Here is a 21,543-nt window from a genome sequence, read left to right on the forward strand (position 1 = left end):
ATACCTTTGCATCAAGAAGACGCGAATAAAACTGCCTTCTCCACTCCTCATGGCCATTACGAGTTCACCCGGATGCATTTCGGGTTACGCAACGCTCCTGCTACGTTCCAGCGCCTCATGAATCAGGTGCTCACCAAACGCCAGGGGAACGAGCTGTTTGTATATATGGATGATATCGTTATCTATGCAAGCTCGCTGAGGGAACACGATATCAAAATTGCTAAATTGATGCAACGGCTACGACAAGCGAATCTAACATTGCAAATCGACAAATGCGAATTTCTCCACTTTGAAGTAATTTACTTAGGTCACATCATCGGGAAGGAAGGCGTGCGCCCTGATCCAAGCAAAATATCCGCAATTAAACATTTTCCGGCACCGAAAAATTATAAAAATATACGGCAATTTTTGGGACTCGCCGGCTATTATCGCAGATTTATTAAAGATTTCTCAAAAATAGCTAGACCCTTATCAAATTTATTAAAAAAGGGAGCTGCGTTCCGATGGAATGAAGAAACACAAGACGCTTTTGATTCTTTAAAAAAACTATTGTACAAAGAACCGATTTTACAGTATCCGAACTTCGAGAAAGAATTCATTTTAACTACCGACGCTTCAAATTACGCGATAGGAAGCGTACTCAGTCAGAGTAATCTGAGGCAGGACCTTCCAATAGCATATACTTCTAGAGTTTTAAACCCTGCCGAGAAGAATTATTCGACGATTAAAAAGAAATTATTAGCTATTACATATAGCGTAAATCACTTCCGACCATACCTTTACGGGAGAAAATTCCTGCTCGTCACGGATCATCAACCCCTTACCTGGCTTTATCGCGTCAAGGACCCAACATCACGATTGATGAGATGGCGCCTCAAATTAGAAGAATACGAGTATCGAATTGTGTATAAAAGCGGTTCGGCGAATAAAAATGCCGACGCTCTATCTCAAAATCCTATTCAAGACATTTCTTACCTTCCTCTCTATCTGATTCATAAAAAACTCCGTCTAGATCACAATCAGCAATGGAAAGTAGTTGAGGAAGACCAAGGTACCGATGATGAAGATTTACCGAGAAAAAATCCCCCTTCAAAAGGCGATCAAAAAGCAAAACCATCCGTGACGCACTCGGAAAAATCTGAGGCATCCAAGGATTCTTCTCACTGCTTCCTTCCCGTCCAAAATATTTTACCTCTCGCTAATTCTATATCATTTAAAGAAATCGGAGCACCTCTGACTGAAAGAAATGTCATTTTCATCGCCGCTGACGGATCTTCATTAGATGACGGACCCTATGAGCTCCATGTATACGAACAAATTACAAATATCGATACAATCACATTAGGAAGAGTGTGAGTTTTACAATCAAGCAGATCTACGCGCTATATAATCGCATTACCGATAAGAGAATAAAGAAATACTCCGCAAGACAGAAATATTCTTCAAGAATGTTTTCGGTCTTTTCTGAATGTTATAATCGAGCTAGGAATTCACTCATTTAGTATTCGCAAGGCCAAAAGCACTTCCACCATTCCCTGGACCGAAACTATGGAATTATTAAAGGATCTTACAAGGCTTTATCCGATAATTATTACAATCTGCACGGCCACCACAACGGTACCTCCTCCTAAAGAGCGTCAAGGAATAATTCAAGAGTATCACGGATCTGCCGCTGGTGGACACAAAGGAATAAATAAAACATACAATCGCATTAAACGATATTATTTTTGGAAAAATATGAAACACAACATCCAGTAACATATTAAACAATGCCGTCCTTGCCAGGAGCAAAAATTAATAAAAAGAAAAATCCGACAACCCATGGTGCTTACGGATACTCCAGGCCGCGCTTTTGATAAGATAGCTCTCGATCTTGGGACCTTTCAAAAGAACCTTTCAAGGAAACGCGTACGTCTTAACAATTCAGGATCTTCTCACTAAATACTCGATATACATTCCCATCGGAGATCTTACGGCTGAAACCACCGCTGCTTCTTTTATAAATAATTTTATTTGTCGATTTGGATGCCTCAGGAGCGTATTAACCGACCAAGGGACCAATTTTATGAGCAATTTATTTAAATATATTGCTAAGAGCTTCCGAATACAACACCTCAGAACGACCGCCCACCATCCTCAATCTAATGGATCACTTGAAAGATCACACATCGTTCTCACCGAGTACCTCAAATGCTTTCTAGAAGCTGAGAATGACTGGGATGGATTAATAAAATCTCTGTGCTTCCCTCGCTTGGATTCACTTAATTTGTAAAATTTGTAAAATTTGCCATTGTCCGAATTCTCACCCGTCTGTAATGCTTCCGCACCTTTACTGGCTGCTTCTGCCGCCAACGCTTTTCGGATTGCCGCTGCATATGTTGGATTTTCAATTTGGAATAGATCTTTTTTAATTGCCTTACTCCGTAAACCGGTAATCAAATGATCCAACACTTGTTCTTCCAGGTTCGTAAACTTGCATTTGTTTGCCAGATTTTTTAATACAGCAACATATTCGCTGATAGATTCGCTTTTGCCCTGAATACGTTGACAAAACGTTGACCGATATACTAGATAAGATGCATCCGGTTTCAAATAACTTTGCACTAACTTAACTATTTCTTAGTAGGATTTAGCACCTGGTTTGCAGATTTTATTGATTATGTCATATGTTTCCGCATTAACTTTACTTAACAAGATCGCTCTCTTCTTTTGTGTATCTGTGATACTGTTTGCTATGAAATACTGTTCGATCCTGTCGACATACTTCTCCCAATCGTTTTTCTTGATATCAAAATCAAGGTTCGCCGAAATTTCCATTTTGGCACTTGTTTGTTGTTTTACTTCACTCTATTGACTTGCTTGTTTCTCTTGAGATATATCTTTGAGCTGCTTAACTTTGTCACCTTTTCCTTTTGCAATTAAGTCTTTGACAAAGTCGCGTAATAAACTTCGCAGATCAGTAATCGTATGCGATTCTGCAATTTGTAATTTACTTGCTTTACAAACTGCGATGAGTTCCTGTTTATTTAGCGTCTGTATCCACGATGTAGGCATCGGGATTTCTTTAAATCCGTAAACTTTTTGATCCTTGTCGCCACTGTACTATTTGATCGGGAGAAGGTCTAATCAAGGCGAAGGTCTGGTCTGAACTGACTTTATTGTTCTGAGAGATAGAAGCGTTACAGATAATAATTCACATCGGATGATGCATGTAACATAAGACGTCAAAAGACTTGCATGATAGACGTATCTGCATTTGCGAGACACATACACCACATTAATTTTTTTAACTCTTTATACGTAACTACAATTTAAGAAGATAACTCATTGAATAACATTGTTCTTCGATCCACGACTCTGTTATTGACAGTTTTATTAGTATTACCAACTATACCGTTAATACAATTATCATTTATATAATATTCATCAACATCAATATCATTTTTATTAATACAATAATGATGTAAAATACATGCAGCTGGAACTACATCTGTAATGAAACTATATGTCTATATTCAGTAAAATGTTTTTTCAACAGCCATTCTTGTTGATGACAATATATAATTAAATTTTGTTTGTTGTGCTGTTAGATGATCATTATCACGAAATGGTGGCACAAACCATGATAAGGACGGATATGCTGAATTATACAGGGTTCGTTAATAAGCGCAAAGGGGTCGAATTAACTAAATTAAGATGTGGTGATGGTCCAGATGGAACAAGTCGCAAATTCTCAGTAGGTTGTTGACGCGTTAAACTTATGGGATACGACACTGTAATTTTCAGGGGGTTTATTAAATGGTGTTATGTTTTCCTTTTTTCTTTAAGAAGGATAATCGAGATTTATGTTCTAACTCACTTCTGCTGGTAGCGGCTTGAATTCGGGCGGCCTTAGTTGCTGCTTCCTCAGGGGTAAGCGGGGTAGGCTAGTCGATGGTTTCGTGTGTTTGGTTTAAATACGTTGGAGAAGACGTTGAATCTCTGATCCACAGATGTTGCATAGTTTTTCGATGATATTTTTTTCTCACTGTTCGTTCGCGAGGAAATCGAGCAGAGTGACGATTGTGTTAATACTGTGCTTCTAAATTCGGTAGTGCTTTCGGCCTAAAAGCGCAAGGCTTATATAGCCGAAAAATTCGAAGAGAAGGGGTATTGTCTCATCTTCTGATTTCCGCTTCTGCTCTCATTCTGAGTCATTGTTTGGAATTTTTATGACACTGGCCGTCTTGACGCTTCTTAACTGTTGCTGGGCATCATTTTTTTTATTATTTCCGTTGGTGATCGTTGCGCAACATCAGCTTGTTTCGGCAATTCTTTGTGTTCTAATTTTAGACGGATTTATCGGACGGAGTTGTCCACTTCCGGCTACTGGACGGGTTATCTCACTGAGTATGGAAAAATATTATTTCCCTCCAGATTTTTTTTAATAATTTCGATTGATGACGCCTCTGTTTGCTATAGTGTGTTATCTCTATGCTCGTGGACCCTCAATTTTGTCAAAGTTTTATTAAAGTAGTGTTCACCTAGAAAGCAAGTGTTCAAGAAAATGGCTCCAAACGTAACAGTTACAAAAAAACGGTATCTGTGTTTTAATCGAAGTATTGTCCGTCGTTTGACACTACTTTTTACCATCTTTCAAGCAGCATACGAATACCGCGTCAGAAGAATTTTTCACTTCTTGAGTTTATCTATGAATCGATCCAATTTTGCGTATGTTCATATGATGTGAAGTGCTGTTCAAACAAGCTATACGCCATCAACAGAAACAAATGGAAATAAGATGAAGCTATGTCTGGCGAATACGGCGGGTGGGGTAAAACTTCCCATTTAAATGTTAGCAGAAAAGTCTTGACAAACGCCGCAACATGTGGACGAGCATTATCGTGCAGAAGAATAATTTTGTCGTGTCTGAAGTAATAGTGCGCGCGCTTTTCCTTCAGTGCACGACTCAATCTCATTAATTGCGTTCGGTAGACAGACCCAGTAATAGTTTCATTCGGTTTAAGCAACTCATAATATACCACATCAACCTGATCCCACCAAATACACAATAAAAGCTTTTTTCCATGAATATTTGGCTTAGCTGTAGATGTTGAAGCATGGCCAGATGGTCCCCATAATTTTATCCTCTTTGGATTATCGTAGTAGATCCATTTTTCATCACCAGTGGCTATACGGTGCAGGAAACCTTTTCGTTTCTGTCTGGCAAGCAGCATTTCACATGTGCAAAATCGGCGTTCAATGTTTCTCGACGTCAGTTCATGTGGAACCTATGTCCTTGTTTCTGAATCATTCCCAATGATTTCAACCAATATGAAACTGCTTGTTGAGTCACTTTTAATGTAAATGCAAATTCTTCTCGCGTTTGGTACAAATCTTTATTCAGTAATTCTTCCAATTCCGCGTCGTTGTACACTTTCGGCCTTCCGCTACGTTTTTTACCTTCGATGTTAAGATCACCGTTGTTGAACTTCTAAAATCACTCACGACAACTTCTTTCACTTAAAGCAGTCTCACCGTATGCTTCTATAAGCAATCGATGCACCTCAGCTGCAGATTTCTTCAAATTGAAGAAATATATTAATAGTTACCGCAAATGACGCTTATTTCGTTCAAAACTTGACATTTTCGCACACAAAAGAATATACTATTCTGATAAAAATTAACTAATATGTCAAGGTTAACTTGTTTTAAATTTAATTTTAACCGTAACTTACTGATGGCGCCAAATTTGATCAAATGGCGGAAACTTATTTGTACACCTATTATAAAAACTTAAAAAAAACATAAATGTATGTAACGAGACGGTCTGCGTTATGTTGCAGTTTCGGCGTTGAGTTGCCGACACTGCCGATTTACCGACTCGCGAAGATTCGGCAATACCGACAAAATGACGCAGTCCATCGCGACGGTGCGGTGAAGAAGTGAGTAAGGGACCGAAGCGTCGTGAAACTCGTGAGTACGGACATTGTGCGACGAGACAGTGAGGACAGCGTGCCACGATTTTCCGACCTTCAAGAAATAACGACGATGAATGCGAGGAGTCGGCGTCCACTGAGATATCGAGGAGTGCCGACGACGAAAACTAACGGTCAGCTTTCGCTCGACCAGCAGAAGTGACGACGAAGGACGGCGGCCGGCGGGCTGCCGTTTATGAGTGTATCACGCCGTATTATAAGGCGATCCACGTGCCGTACCGATGAGTTTTCGTTCCGTGACGGAGGACCAAGGCTTTCTTTTTCTCGGAGGTTTCCCGAGTTATTCGCTCTCTATACCCAATTCCAATCAGGGGCTGGTCAAGTATTGGGCAGGATATTGAGAGAGAAGATGTAAAGCAAAGGGAGAGCACCGCATGTTTTAATCACGTGACCGGCAAGTGGCGGACGAGCGCGCAGCGTCCGGACAAGAGCGAGAAAAGTTTCTCGCATGTCAGAACCGGCGGATATTTTTAGCAGTCAATGTGTTCGGTGAATAGAGAAATATGCGCATTCGTATTTCCCAGACATGGCGCCCGGGCCGTCGCATGCGAAGCTGCCTTATTTTTGGCGCTGTTAACACACGTGTGTGGACGATGACGGTGCCCAGCCGGCGCTACAAGTCGCGCAGAATAAGGGGTCACAATTTAAGACAGAAAGGCAGACACTTGACAAATTCACAAAATAATAATCAAATATATTTAACAAACAAGTAAAGAAAATAACAAGCGATAATAAACACAATGAAAAGTAAAGTACAAATAATAAAAAGAAGTGATCCTCTCATTTGAGGAAATAAAAGCGGGTCGGTATAGACCGCGTTTCACTTATCTGTATTCCGCAACGGCGGAAGAATGCTGTCGGCAGCAGACGCAAGGAACTCGCAGTTCGCAGCTTGCGGTTCGCAATTCGTGATTCGCAGTTCGTGAGTCGCAAAAGGCCTGGCCAGGCTTGAGCACGCAGAGTAATTCGCACGTATGCACTCGATGCACAAACTGGAACGCGGTTGAAAGTATAAAGTATAAAGTATAAAATATAAAGTGTCGTGGAAGACGACAACTTGGCGATGTGCTCGCTCTGAAACTCAGAGGGACTCTGAGGGCTCGACGGACGCAACGAGCCTCCAGAGCTGTTGTTCAAAGAAAGTAAATCGGGAGAGACCCGGAAGATTAGCCGGGGAAGTCCCGAGACAAAGTCCGTCCATGGAGTGAGTAATATTAAAAGAAAGGCCGCGGGATTAAAATTTGCTTCCTCTTCCGGACGGCCGGTAATGTGTGAGGTGGCGTCATCCGACGTGCGACGTCGGAGGGATCCGCCACACGTGAGCGTGAGCAGTGAGCGAGGCGAGGTAGTAGCAGAGAGTGCGTGCTATCGTAAAGAGAAAGTAATCAAATGCTGTGTGTAATTGTTAAGAAGCCGCTGTACGGCTCTGAGAGGGGCCTGATGCCTGCCACCGCTGTTCGGCATTGTTTCTATTTGGAGAGTGTATAGCTAGACTAACTAGAGTCGGGACAGCGAGCTGACCTCGCTGCCACCGCGACATGTGGCAGCGACCATCTTGCCCACGTTGGGCGCCTATTCACACAAGCCTTCGTTCTTAAGTTAACGATTACCGTAACTGTGTAATTCTGTAAAGAGAAATTGGCTTTTCCCTCCTCCCACGCTGGGGGAGGGTTTTTATGCCTCAAAATAAACTATAATATTACTTGTGATCATGTGTATAATTTCACCCGAATCGTGTCTCGCTACCCGTTACTTAAGGCGCAATACAGTCTATAAAACGATTATATCTACATTTTATCATTGAAAATTCATGGTCCTTCGAGCCGGATAACGGGTGGCATTCACGAGTTTGGTTGAAATCGCAATTGTGCGCAGCGTAGCGGAAGGAAATCTTTCACAGGGAACAAGAAAAATGTTTATATAATTGTAACTGTGGTATATACGAACGCGTTCAAGATTGAATAAATACGTACTCCTCAGAGAAGATAATTAAGAAGGAAGTCGAGCTGAGAATATGATGAATATTGAGTCATATATATAATTATATGTGGCAAGCAAAGGAGAGAGAAGGAAACGTTTCAAATTTAGCATTACTTTAATATATTGCATGATTATTTAAGATTAGATTCATATCAATTATTTAGTGTAACAATGTTATATTATATTCTTTAATACTATTTAATTCAATTAATAGCAATTTAGGAGGTTAAATATATTTATTATTAATCCAATTACTTTGATGATTAAAGAATATTTTGTTATTTGCATGCAATTTATCTTATTAGGATCTTATCTATATTTTTTCCCTATTTTTTATATCTTATATTATTTTTAGAGAGAGAAGATATATACAAAAGGTTTGAGAAAAAAATATTAGAATAGTGCTCGTGCAGCTAAAGAGATTGATAGGCCAACAGAAGAGGAGAGCGGATGCTCTACGACGAATAGTGCCTGGAATTAGACGTATTCTTAGAGCAAGTTTGACGGTCGCACAAGTGAATAACGCATTAGCTGATCTCAAGAGTTATTGGCAGGAATTTTATTCAACGGATTTGGAAATAAGTGTTATTGATTCAGCTAGTACGGATCCTTACATCACTGAAGAGATTATACAGAGCGTGGATACTGATTATCGCAGCGCACAAGATGAGTTAACTGTCATGCTTACGGAGTTTGAAGGAATTACCCAGTCTTTACCATCGACTTCAACGGCCACTCTTGATTCTGAGATTAATTACCCAGTCTTTACCATCGACTTCAACGGCCACTCTTGATTCTGAGATAAATAAGAGCGAGACAAGTAAACTTCCCAAGTTGACAGAAGTGAGTTTCTCAGGAAAAAGTGAGGATTGGCATGCATTTAACGTCTATTTTACGTCCACGATACATGAGCGAGTGAATTTGTCAGAACTCGACAAATTTAGATACCTGCTAGCAAGTCTGCCTGACGATGTTAAGAGAACTATAGCACATCTCCCTTTGAAGGGCGATAATTATTCCATAGCGTGGAAGGAACTCCGAGATACCTACGATAAGCCCCGCTACCAGCTAAATTTATTACTAAACAAATTGGCTGATTTGCGGCCTATAAAGACGTTGGATGTCGAGTTACTGAATTCTAGGGTTAAAGCGGTGCATCTTACGTTCCTTGCAATGAGAAAATTAACGCATTCAGACACCGATTTGATAGAAGCATTGATGTGTCATCGTCTGCTACAAACTCTTGACATGGAAACTCAAAGGCTGTGGGAGGAGCAGCTAGCCTATCGTGAAAATCAAACAGGATCCATAGCAATAGAAGCTGGAGGTCAGACTACTGCCGTATCTTTGTACCCGAAAATGGCTGAGTTGGTCAGCTGGCTGAATTGCCGGCGTGATGGTTTAAGATCCATAAGAGGCTGCGGTAGCACAGATAAGAGTTCTAATAAAACGAACCTGAGAGGAGGAAAGGTAGCGAGAGCCTTTCATGCAGCATCTAAATCATTACCTAATAAAACAAAAAGGCGATGTGCGCTATGTTCGCAAGAACACTATATAGGATCGTGTCCAGAATTTAAAAAGAAAGATTCAAAGGGTCGACGCGATGAAGCTCGCCGATTAAGGCTCTGTTTTAACTGTTTAGGACCCCATACTTTCAAGAATTGCAAATCTACACGGCATTGCAAAACATGTAAACGGGACCATCATTCCTTGCTGCATCAAGATAATGTCACTGCAACATCAACTGAAAAATCTACCACGCAGAGTGAGAAAACGCAGGCGTGACTAGATGTCGGCACATGGAGTTTAACTACTTTATCTAGTATACGCTGTGTTTTACTGCCAACGGCTCGGGCGTACATTAGTGATGCCAACGGAGAACGTATTCCGTTCAGAGCATTACTGGACCAAGGCTCGCAAGCCTCATTTATAACTGAGGCTATGGCGCAAACACTATTACTCCCTCGTAGGAAAATACATATTCCGCTCTGTGGAATAGGAGCTGTGAAGGCACGTACAGTGCGAGCCGTGATGAGCATCACGCTGCACTCCCAGTATCATAAATCTTTCCAGATGGATTGTGAAGTATTAATATTGTCGAAATTGACTGGATTGTTACCTCCTACCGGACTGCAAATTACTCGTCACAAGTATTATGATAATTTAGATTTGGCTGACCCTCATTATTACGAGTCCGCGAAGATTGATGTTTTATTGGGGGCAACTGTTTATAATGCGATAATATGCAGTGGAGTACTGCGAAGACCTGACACAGGGCTCATTGCACAAGAGACATTACTAGGATGGATTGTGTCAGGCGCTACTGAGTACAATCGTTCAAGGCGGGCGGAACATATTAGTAATAAAGTAACAATCGCAATGTACTGTACTGCGGAAGAGAAACTGAGGCAAGATTTGCAACGATTATGGATACTAGAAGAAGTTGAAGGAGCTGCATCGCGATTAAGTCTTGAAGAGGAAAAAAGTGAGGAGATGTTTAAAAACGGGTATTCTCGCGATGAGAAAGGCCGTTATACGGTCCGCTTACCTTTCATATATGAACCTCATGAAACGATTCAGAAAACCAGATTAATAGCACAGCGTTCTTTAGCGGCTTTGGAGAGACGGTTGTCTCGCAATTTGAAATTAAATGAGGAATACCATCGCTTCATGCAAATCTATGAGCTGATGGGGCATATGGAGTGATACTCCGTGAGGAACTTTCCACAACACGAGGATGGTATTTGCCGCACCACGCAGTTGTACAGAAGAGACCAACTTGGAAAATTCGTGTGGTCTTCGATGCATCACGAAAAACCATGAATCGTGGTAGTCTCAATCAATCATTGTTGTCGGGGCCTCCATTACAGAACGACTTAACATTAATACTCACCAATTGGAAACTATTTCTGTATGTATATTGTACAGATATAGTGAAGATGTTCCGGCAGATTATTCTTCATAAAGATGACCAGGACTTTTAGCGGATAATCTGGTCTCAGAAAGAAGGGGAGCCACAAACAAAATATCGCTTGACTACGGTAACGTACGGCATGCGTTGTGCCCCTTACCTGGCGATACGGACTCTGCATCAGTTGGTGGAGGACGAGGGCGCACGATTCCCAAGAGGCGCCAGATGTCTTCGCCATCAAGCTTTTGTAGATAATATATTTGGAAGTGCAGATCAACTCGAAGAAGCAAAGGAGGAACGTGATGAGCTAATATTGCTATTGAAAGCGGCGGGATTTGAGCTTGACAAATGGTCAACAAATCATAAATACCTTATTCCTGAAGAGCATCGGACAAAACCGGTTAATAATACAGTACATATAGAGACTCTCGATACTGTGAGCGCATTGGGGTTTCAGTGGAACCAGTCGTCAGATCAATTTAGTTATGATAGGAAAAGATTGGAGCAGAATTCTGTGTGTAACAAGCGGACGGCATTATCATGTCTTTCAAGGCTATTCGACCCCTTAGGTTGGCTGTCGCCAGTAACAATTGTGGGTAAGGTCTTCCTGCAAGAATTGTGGATTGCAAAGGTTGACTGGGATGAAAAGTTTAACGAGTCTCAAGCACGAAGATGGAGTAAATTTCATAACTCATTGAATGAGCTGAACAATATTAAAATTGATAGGTGACTGAAGATTTCAAGTACTAGTAAAGTAGAGCTGCACGGATATGCTGATGCTTCAGCTAGAGCGTATGCAGCTGTAGTATATGGTAGATCAATAACTGAAGATGAAGCTGTACACGTAAACATAATTGCTGCAAAGGCAAAGTTAAGCCCGATAAAAACGATTAGCATACCGAAATTGGAGCTATGTGGAGCCACTCTATTGGTGCGGTTACTGAGGCATTACCGGAAACTTGATTTTTTTAAGGATGTGCCCGTTACGGCCTGGAGCGACAGCCAGGTCACGCTCGCTTGTATAAAGAAACATCCGAGTAGATGGAAGCAATTTGTTGCGAATCGGGTATCTTATATACAAACGCAGCTTCCAGATGCACGATGGAGTTATGTGCCTTCCAAGCAGAACTCTGCGGATTTAGCATCACGAGGTTTAAAGGCGGCGGAACTCTAACTCTCGGCTGTGGTGGCGAGGGCCATCATGGCTGTCTCAAGGACGAGAACATTGGCCCGGGCAAGGAGAATCGTCCATTGATATAGAAGAAGCAGCTCAAGTCTATTTACTGCACGAGGCCGGTCCGGAAACGGGATTTGAGAGAAACGCTATATTAGAACGATTTTCTACATTGAACAGGGCTGTCCGAGTTATCGCTCAATGTTTTAGGTTTATGGAAAATCTCAAACGAAGAAGGCAAAGGGAAATAGTTAACTATAGCCATCTAACAGTAGATGAATTGACAAGGGCTCGACATGCCCTGATCAAGTGCTCTCAAGAAGCAGATTTTTCCAAGGATATTCAGGCATTACAGCGGGATGGAATTATACCAAGAAATTCTCGTCTGAAAAGATTAAATCCATATTTAGATCAAGAAGGATTACTCAGGGTAAATGGGAGGCTACGCCACAGCAGTCTTCTGTATAATGCTAAGTATCCACCCATACTTGCAAAGACTTCAAATTTGTCACTGTTATATGTGCGTCATGCACATCAGAATTGTTGGCACGGAGGAATCTCACTTACTCTATCCACATTACGCGTGCACGTTTGGGTCATCGATGGATCGAATTTAGTGCGAAAAGTTGTGCGCAACTGTATAAAATGTGCTCGTTTCCGTTCTCTACCATTGTCACAACAAATGGGAAATTTACCCGTCCTACGTGTTAATCTAGATCGTGCTTTTTCAGAAAGTGGAGTGGACTATGCTGGTCCAATATCTATACGACGAAGCTCTGGTCGTGGACAATCAGCGTGTAAGGGCTACGTAGCGCTGTTCGTTTGCCTAGCCACCAAGGCTGTGAGCCTTGACGACCACTTAGAGGCGGTCGGAGACCTGAGTACCGAGGCGTTTCTGGGTGCATTTAGACGATTTGTAGGCCGCAGGGGCGTCTGTGGAACCCTATACTCTGACAATGGGACTAACTTCCGAGGAGCTGACGTTGAGTTGCGTAATATGTATGCCGAGTACTCCATCTTCTACCACGACGTGGCTGAATATCTAGCATCTTGCGGTACCGAGTGGAGATTTATTCCTCCCCGAGCACCGCATTTCGGCGGGCTTTGGGAAGCTGGGATCAAGAACATGAAGAAACATTTAATCAAGGTTGTGGGCAACTATAAGCTAACATTTGAAGAGTTGAGCACTGCATTAGTGCAGATCGAGGCATGTATGAACTCCCGTCCTCTTTATCCATTGTCGGAGGATCCAGCTGATCTGGAAGCGCTCACGCCAGCGCATTTCCTCACAGGGAGTACTTCCACCCTCATACCTGAGCCTGAAGCACTTGATGTGCCTGAAAACCGGCTGTCCCGGTATCAACTTCTTCAAAAGATGAAGACTCACTATTGGAAGCGTTGGTCGCACAAGTACTTGACCACCCTTCAAGAAAGAACGAAGTGGCTGAGAGACGCGGAGAATGTAAAGGTGGATCAGTTAGTCGCGTTAAGAGAAGACGGGTTACCTCCTGCAAAATGGGCATTAGCACGAATATTAGAGGTACATCCAGGTACTGACATTAGAGTAAGAGTGGTAACATTGAAAACGCAGAATTCAACCCTGAAGAGACCCATCGTGAAATTGGTGCCACTTTTGGACCCAGTCAACCAAGATGCTTAGTACACTCACGAAGAGAATGAAGCTGTGGACATCATAGCACAAACCAACGGGGGAGGCCAATTTCGTCGTCAACGAGGCGGGCGGTATGTTCGGTGAATAGAGAAATATGCGCATTCGTATTTCTCGGACATGGCGCCCCGGACCATCGCATGCGGCGCTGCCTTATTTTTGGCGCTGTTAACACACGTGAGCGTGAGTAGTGAGCGAAGCGAGGTAGTAGCAGAGAGTGCGAGCTATCGTAAAGAGAAAGTAATCAATTGCCGTGCGTAATTGTTAAGAAGCCGCTGTACGGCTCTGAGAGGGGCTTGACGCCTGCCGCCGCTGTTCGGCATTGTTTCTATTTGGAGAGTGTATAGCTGGACTAACTAGAGCCAGGGCAGCGAGCTGACCTCGCTGCCACCGCGACACGTGGCAGCGACCATCTTGCCCACGTTGGGCGCCTATTCACACAAGCCTTCGTTCTTAAGGTAACGATTCCCGTAACTGTGTAATTCTATATTTAAGAAAAAAAGGTTAAAAAAAGCGCCAAGTATAGGCGAGCGAGAAAAGCGTCTTCGAAAAAGTTTTTAAGCAAAACCAAGACTCTCCCAAAAAAAGACTCCCTTAAAATTATACTCTCCAAAAATAGACCATAAAATGTGTACTTTAATAACAAATACTCTTCATAAAATTAATGAGATCAAATAAATGCGCCAAGAACCTGAAGAAAATAGAAATTATATTTAAACAAAATCAAGATTCCCCCCAAAAAAGACTCCTCCAAAATAGAACATAAAATGTGTACTTTAATAATAAATACTCTTTATAAAACTAATGCGATAATGTAAAGAAAAAAAAAAAACTTGGCGCTGCGAAATCAAATCTTTAAAATCTCAAATTATAATTTTGCTTTTTACGATGTGCTATGCATCAGATTTTTGTAACAACACTGGATGTATATTAAAGAGTATTTTTAAAATACATCCAACAGTTCGCAATCTGTAAAAGTGGGACGGCAAAAAATTTGTTGCATTGCCCATTTTCAATATTTTTGTTATATTATACATATTTTTTAAGTTATCAGCATTTTTGTTTTGTCTTCTTAGAATTATGTTTCTTTTCTTATTTTTTCTTTTATTTTTTTTTATTCAATATTTTTATTTTATTTTTTTTTATCTTTTATTGTAATTTTAATTTTTGTTTTTTTTTTCAATTTTAAAGATTTGGTTTCGCAGCGCCAAGTTTTTTTTTTCTTTACATTATCTTATTAGTTTTATAAAGAGTATTTATTATTAAAGTACACATTTTATGGTCTATTTTTGGAGAGTATAATTTTAAGGGAGTCTTTTTTTGGGGGAGTCTTGGTTTTGCTTAAAAACTTTTTCGAGGACGCTTTTCTTGCTCGCCTATACTTGGCGCTTTTTTGAACCTTTTTTTTAAAAAAGGTCAATTTTTTGGGGGGATATCATTCATTTTGTAGTTAAAATCTTTTTGGGGGGAGTTTTGGTTTTGCTTAAAAACTTTTTTAAGAAAGTTTTTCTCGCGCACTTATACTTGGCGCTTTTTTTAAACCTTTTTTTTTAAAAGGTAAGTTTTTGGAGGAAATATTATTTATTTTGTAGTTATAGTATAATCTAGAGACACGTTAGTGTTCTGCGTTACGTGCACAAGCAGCGTGATCGAGCGTGTCATTACGCAAGATTTTTTATTCTGAGCTATTGAGATGTTTGGATCTCAACAACGGTCTAACCGATCGCTTTCTAAACGTGTTCCTTTATATATAAGTTTGTACATAAAATACACGTTCTTTGTTTTATTTATTTTTGCTGTACGATTGATACTTTTTAGAACAATGTTTGATAAAATTGATGCTATAACAAGTTCGGGGTAAACTTGTGTCACACTTGTACGGTTCGACATGTGTTTGTAATATTATAGAAAATAGAATGGGCCCCATCCGACGCCCAAACTCGTGAGACGCACCAAATTAATTTTTTTTGTCTCTCCGTTGTAGTATTACATTTGACGCCTCATTGACGCCTCATACGTTTTTATATAAGTTTGCAATATTTAGTTTTGTTTATCACTACTCGAGTTTCTCGAGAAAAATCTTTGGCTTTGTTCAGCAGAAAAAACTGCTTTGCAACTATTATAAAAATATTAAAATTGATTAGCGCATTTTATAATAAAAATTGTAAAGTCTATTTCAAATTTAAATTGTATTAATATTTTTGTAGAGAAGATTTTATTCAAAAAATTATTCAAAGTATCAAGACAAACCTAGGTTCATGTTTGTACGGTTTCACATAAATTTTTAATATTTAATAGACATTTATTACGCGATCATCACTCATCAATAAACACAGTCGATAAATGAAACAGAGTCGATAAATCAATCCATGCCATCTAGCGGCGCGAAAACGAATAGGACATTTTGGTCGTCGACGACGTTAAAATGTGATTTTACTCTTGCAAGCAAACTTTACATCGCGATATCTTCGTTTGTAAATAACGTAACGAAAAAATAAAAACACTTTTATTATATAAATTGACCCTAATGTACACAATAAACCTATGTAGAAAGCAATCGGTTCAGTAATTGTTGAGATCCAAACATGTACGAATTTCTTAAAATGGGTCTCGCGTATAATAGGCAGATAGAACGCTGCGCCTATACTTGGCGCGAGGCACTACCGAGCCTCGTGAAAGAGAAATTGGCTTTTTCCTCCTTCCACGCTGGGGGAGGGTTTTTATGCCTCAAAATAAACTATAATATTACTTGTGATCATGTGTATAATTTCACCCAAATCGTGTCCCGCTACCCGTTACTTATGGCGCAATACAGTCTATAAGACGATTATGTCTACATTTTATTATTGAAAATTTACAATGGATTCAAGGGTTTTATGAAAAATTAACGCTTTAAATGTTTAAATAATTAACAAAGTTTTAATAATAATCTAGCTACATTTAGTATAAAAATATAAATTTATTGATTTAAAACTAATAATAATATAAAAAGTAAACGGAAAGATTCTTAATAAAATAAAATATTTAAACATTTTAATAACGGTATATGTACTGTGACGTGGCGGCTTTTGCTGCTTCGTTGCAGCTCTCCGCGGCCGTCATAAAGCGCAGCGGCGCCGGACGAATCGCGGTAGAGAGGAGAGCGGGTAAAAGTCGCGGAAATCTCCGGAGGGTATATTTTTATTTTTCGAGGCGGTAATTAATGATCGCGCTTTGGTTGATTTTGTTGCTATCGTATATTATCGAGACTACGGGCCATCATTGCCGGGTGAGGAACGAGAGCAGCGGACCATACGCGGAAGCGTAATGTCGCAAACTTCCGGATGAGAAGATGACCGGATACAGGCCCGGGATGGGAGGCCACCCATTCCGAGAGCCTTGGAAGAGACCAGCCGCCTACGCATCTCGGCGCCGAAAGTAACCTGCGAGGGAAGTGACGCGACCGCGGACTATCCAAAGCCCGCGCCAACCTGTTAGTACCGATAGGGCTCTATGAGAGCAGCTGCTCCCGCGGGAATTCGGCAACGTAGCGCGCGGAAAAATCGCGAGACACGAGAGTGGGGATACGCCGGGCCTCGTGCTGAAATTTCGCGCGGTCTTCGCTCTCTTCCGTGTGGACTCGCGAAGATAGCGGACGATAGAGCGACTGTGTGAGAGTGAGAGCGAGCGACCGAGCGACGGAGAAAGAGCAAGCTAGGGGTGTGTTCGGAATGCTCGCAATCGCGCTACCAACGCAAACACTATTAAAAACTGTTCGTGAAGCCAATAGCACGATAGTGATAGCAGAGAGAAGCCTGAGAGCGGCCACCGGCGTCGATAGACGCAACTGTCCTGATGCGCCCTCTGAGAAAGTGGACGTCAACTAAGTAGACAACGTCCACCTTTTGAAGAAGTGTGCATGCACTCAATATGTCTATATAATTATATAGTCGTTGCGTCTTTCTCAATTCAGAATTAAAGATGCTCGAGCATTTTTTTAAATTTTTATTCGCATTTTGCTTGTCCTCATTATTGTTCCAATATGTGTTCAATAAATATGAAACGACCTGTCCGCGTGGTCCTCGAATAACGGGCCAGCGAGCCCGGGACGCTCGTCGGATCACAGGATTCGAGATATTAAGGTCGAGAATACACCGAGACTGGATTAAGTAACAAATTAGAATTTATTTCTTAACAACGACGCTCGCTTAGTCAAGCGACGCCGATCGATAGAGATATGTACAATGAAGATGACAAATGAATGTGTATACGGCGGGCGGATATAATGTGCCGGTGGGCGCGTCGGCCCTTCGATCGCGGATCGATAAAACGCGTGCGCTATACGGATATTCGCGGATGGTCGCGGATGCACCACGTGAGGCGCGGTGGGTGGCGCGAGATCGTGGGCGCGGTGTTCGGCGCGTATCGTTAATTTCGGGATCGGTCTTGACGGAAGGACCGGCGGTACGCGGGCCGCGGGCGCGGAATAGTGGGCGCGGTTACGCCGCGGATCGTCGGTGTCGCGATCGATCCTGCCGGGCGGACCGACAGGATGCGGGGTGCGGGCCGCGTGACGGGCGGGGCCCGTCGTGCTATGGATCGCGATACAATGTATTTCGTTCGGTGGTCGAAATTTACTGATGCGTTGGTGGATCGCGGGGGACGCGATGCGCGTGGTCAGGATGCACCTTGCCAGGTGTCGTTTAGCCAAGAGTCCTTGGCCGAGACGGAGATCTCTCCACCCCGTGGATCACGACGGTGCGACAGGATCTTGTATTTCGTCCGAGTCTTCCCGTACCGCAGATCTAGGATCGAGAGTCCTCGAAGGAGGCGGAGTTCGCTCCACCCCACGAGCTAGTCGTGCGTTCGGTTAGAGATCGTACGGAGAGGATTCTGAGCGCCAGGATCTCCTGGCCGAGACGAAGTTCGCTTCACCCCGTGGTTCGTGCTCTAGGACGGATGTTTGCTCGAGAGTGAACGGATCAGGACGGTCCCGCTGAGTCCTGGCGTCGACTTTTTATATGTAAAAAGTGACGGCGCAGGGTTGCCGGGGCTCAGCGGGGTGCGTGACGTGTTCCGACGCGTGGCGCCGAGGCCCCGGGATGCGGCGCGCTCGGAAACGACGGGCCTCGACGTCGACGGCGCGGTTCGGCGGCGCTCGGAGACGCTCGGCTAAGTCCGCGGATGGACTTAGCCGCGGAACGGCTACGCGTTGCCGTACTGTGCCGGCGTGTACAATTTTATAAAGTTTGGGGCGCACCGCGCCCCGGGTCCCCGCCGGACGGTGTTGTGTCCGGCGGCCGGCCGTTGTTGTGGCCGGAACGGTGCATCGCCGGGTGCACCGTTACAAATATATATATATTACACTACATATACTTGGTTCTTGTTGTTATAAATTTATTTCTATTTCTGTGTCTTTTCCCTTTTCCTGCTTTTTCTTATCCTTTCTTGTCCTCGTTTCTTTTTTATAGTTTTATGTCGACAATAATTTTATTAAGTAAATTAATCAGTCTCACACATTAAGTATAAAACAATATATATCAAGCGGAATAGAATAAGAAACGAACAAGCCTCAAACCTTCCAGAGAGGAAATTCTTTTTTTATAATTAATAAGAAATGAGATATCAAAACAAAAAGCAAAATATTAAGAAATAATCTATTTCTCCTGATATCAAAAGTCATAAAATTAGTAAACTCACCTGAAAGATAAACCGATTTCTAAACAAACTTATCAAGAATTTTGAAAGGATACGAATTAAGCAACTTAAGCAACAACTAAGACGACTGGAAAGCAGAATTATTACACCGAAAACCAGACGTAACAATATATATGATATCTTTAAAACATTTCAAAATTGTTTCGAAAATATTCATAAAATAATAATGAAATAAATGTATCAAAACTAACAAATTATAGAACGCAGTTATGAAATGTTTCAATAGTTAATATTTATAAAACATATATGTCATAAACATACAAAGAGAATGTGTCATTTGAAACCTAATATACGAAACAATTTGAAACGTTACATTGTTTCATGTTTAGTGGGTTATCGCTAGCATATAATGTATCTGCTGTGTAAGAACGAATAGTAATTAAATAAGTCCCTTTGTTAATCATGCTCTGTTTAACGCCTAAGCATTACGAATAAAAGCAATCGAGAGTCAGTCGCACTCCTAGCTTATATGAAACCAAACGAAAAGATTCAGCCTCTCTATTCTTTTTCAATAAAGTTAATTATATTTCATACAATTTTAAAATGTATAAAAATGTGATATTACTTGAAAAATGTGTTTAAGAGGATTAATATCAGTTTTAAGTTATTATTTTACAAAACTTAATTGTTTTCAACAAAAAGGAAAATATATGGTACGTAAATAAAATACACGTCAAAGTATAATACATTTCAAAGAAGCTTGTCGCGAATTACTTTTAAACGACAATATTGTTAAGATTACTCAGTTTGTAACGTGAATCTTTTAACTTGTTTTACTTTTAACTATTTTTAACTAATTTGACATTTATTATTATTTATTAGCAATAAACAAACATTATGTCGAATCAGTATCATAAAGATTCGTATTATGATAAGTGCGCATACAACCAGTGCAAGAATGGAAAATTTTTGCATGGAAAACGATTATTTAGATTTCCACTACCGGGTACAAGATGTGATATGTGGATACAAAATGCAGGTATGTCTCTGTTTTATATTAAGTTAATAACACAAAAATTTACAATTTTACAGCTTATACATAAACGTAAAATTATATGTATAAAATCGTACGATTATACGATATGATTTATACATAAACGTTTCGATACTAAATTAATGTTCTTATTAAAATTTTTTTTTTTCGAGAGATTTTATGGAGACAAGTAGAAAAGTCTTGTACCGTTTTGCAAAATTGTCGACTGTTTAAAAAAAAAAAATTAAAATGTCTATCGTAAGAACGACAAGAAAGCTGCGGGCAAGTGAGTGCGATAGACGACGGTGAGTATTCTTGCTCGTTGATTCTGACAATTCTTTTTAGACAGTACTCGCTGCCGCCTGTCGCGCGCTCACTCAGCCAGCAGCCTCCTTGTCACTCTTACGCTAATATCTTTTAATTTTTTCACAATAACGATTGACAATTTTACAAAATGATATTGGACTTTTCTACTTGTCTACTTGATAAGTCCTACCTATTCCTTTTAGAGAATTTATTGATCTCCTTGTATATTTAAAAATGTAATAAAATTTTATGTAATATATTAATTAAACTTAAATATTAGAAAATTATTTTCTTTAATTTACGTAAGGAGAAAATTAGAATTATAAAAATTTATTTCTTTCCATGAAATTATGGTGAATTTAAAGATGCTGTTTTTACATAATTTACATACGATTCCTAAATAATAAATGCGAAATATTAAATGCTCGATAAAATTTATTTTTTTGTAATTAATCGCACTTTTGTTACAGGAAATATGGCTTTAAAGGACTTGTCTGTTAACACTCTTAGAAAATTGGGATTATGCGAGGACCATTTTCTTCCTACAGCATTTACGAGTGCAACAAAGGAACGCCTACGAAGAGATGCTATACCAATTGCTCATGAAGATTATTCTGGTGCATCTACAAGCACTGAAAAGGATACTGGTGCGTCTACAAGCACCGAAAAGGATACTGATGCTTTTACAAGCACCGTAAAGGATACTGGTGCATCTACAAGCACCGAAAAGGATACTGGTGCGTCTACAAGCACCGAAAAGGATACTGGTGCGTCTACAAGCATCGAAAATGAATTAGTAGATAAAATACAAAATGTACCAGTTGCACAAGAAAATATTGGTTTATTGTTAAACGA

The 21,543-nt window shown here is 40.7% G+C and overlaps 3 protein-coding genes across 3 annotated transcripts; all 3 read left to right on the forward strand.

The window, feature by feature from the left end:
• The first annotated feature begins 9,899 nt into the window (after nt 1-9,899).
• On the forward strand, nt 9,900-10,664 carry LOC139109088 (uncharacterized). The gene has a single exon (XM_070667903.1). The coding sequence runs from the start codon at nt 9,900-9,902 to the stop codon at nt 10,662-10,664; it is 765 nt and encodes a 254-aa protein (XP_070524004.1).
• Nucleotides 10,665-11,011: 347 nt separating this feature from the next.
• On the forward strand, nt 11,012-12,129 carry LOC139109089 (uncharacterized). The gene is made up of 3 exons (XM_070667904.1): nt 11,012-11,546; nt 11,655-11,888; nt 11,957-12,129. The coding sequence occupies exons 1-3, from the start codon at nt 11,012-11,014 to the stop codon at nt 12,127-12,129; spliced, it is 942 nt and encodes a 313-aa protein (XP_070524005.1).
• Nucleotides 12,130-12,257: 128 nt separating this feature from the next.
• On the forward strand, nt 12,258-13,703 carry LOC139109090 (uncharacterized). The gene has a single exon (XM_070667905.1). It carries the CDS (start codon nt 12,258-12,260, stop codon nt 13,701-13,703), a length of 1,446 nt encoding a protein of 481 aa, XP_070524006.1.
• Nucleotides 13,704-21,543: the final 7,840 nt, after the last annotated feature.

This window comes from Cardiocondyla obscurior, linkage group LG16 (assembly GCF_019399895.1).
Source record: "Cardiocondyla obscurior isolate alpha-2009 linkage group LG16, Cobs3.1, whole genome shotgun sequence".
Classification (NCBI taxonomy): domain Eukaryota; kingdom Metazoa; phylum Arthropoda; class Insecta; order Hymenoptera; family Formicidae; genus Cardiocondyla; species Cardiocondyla obscurior.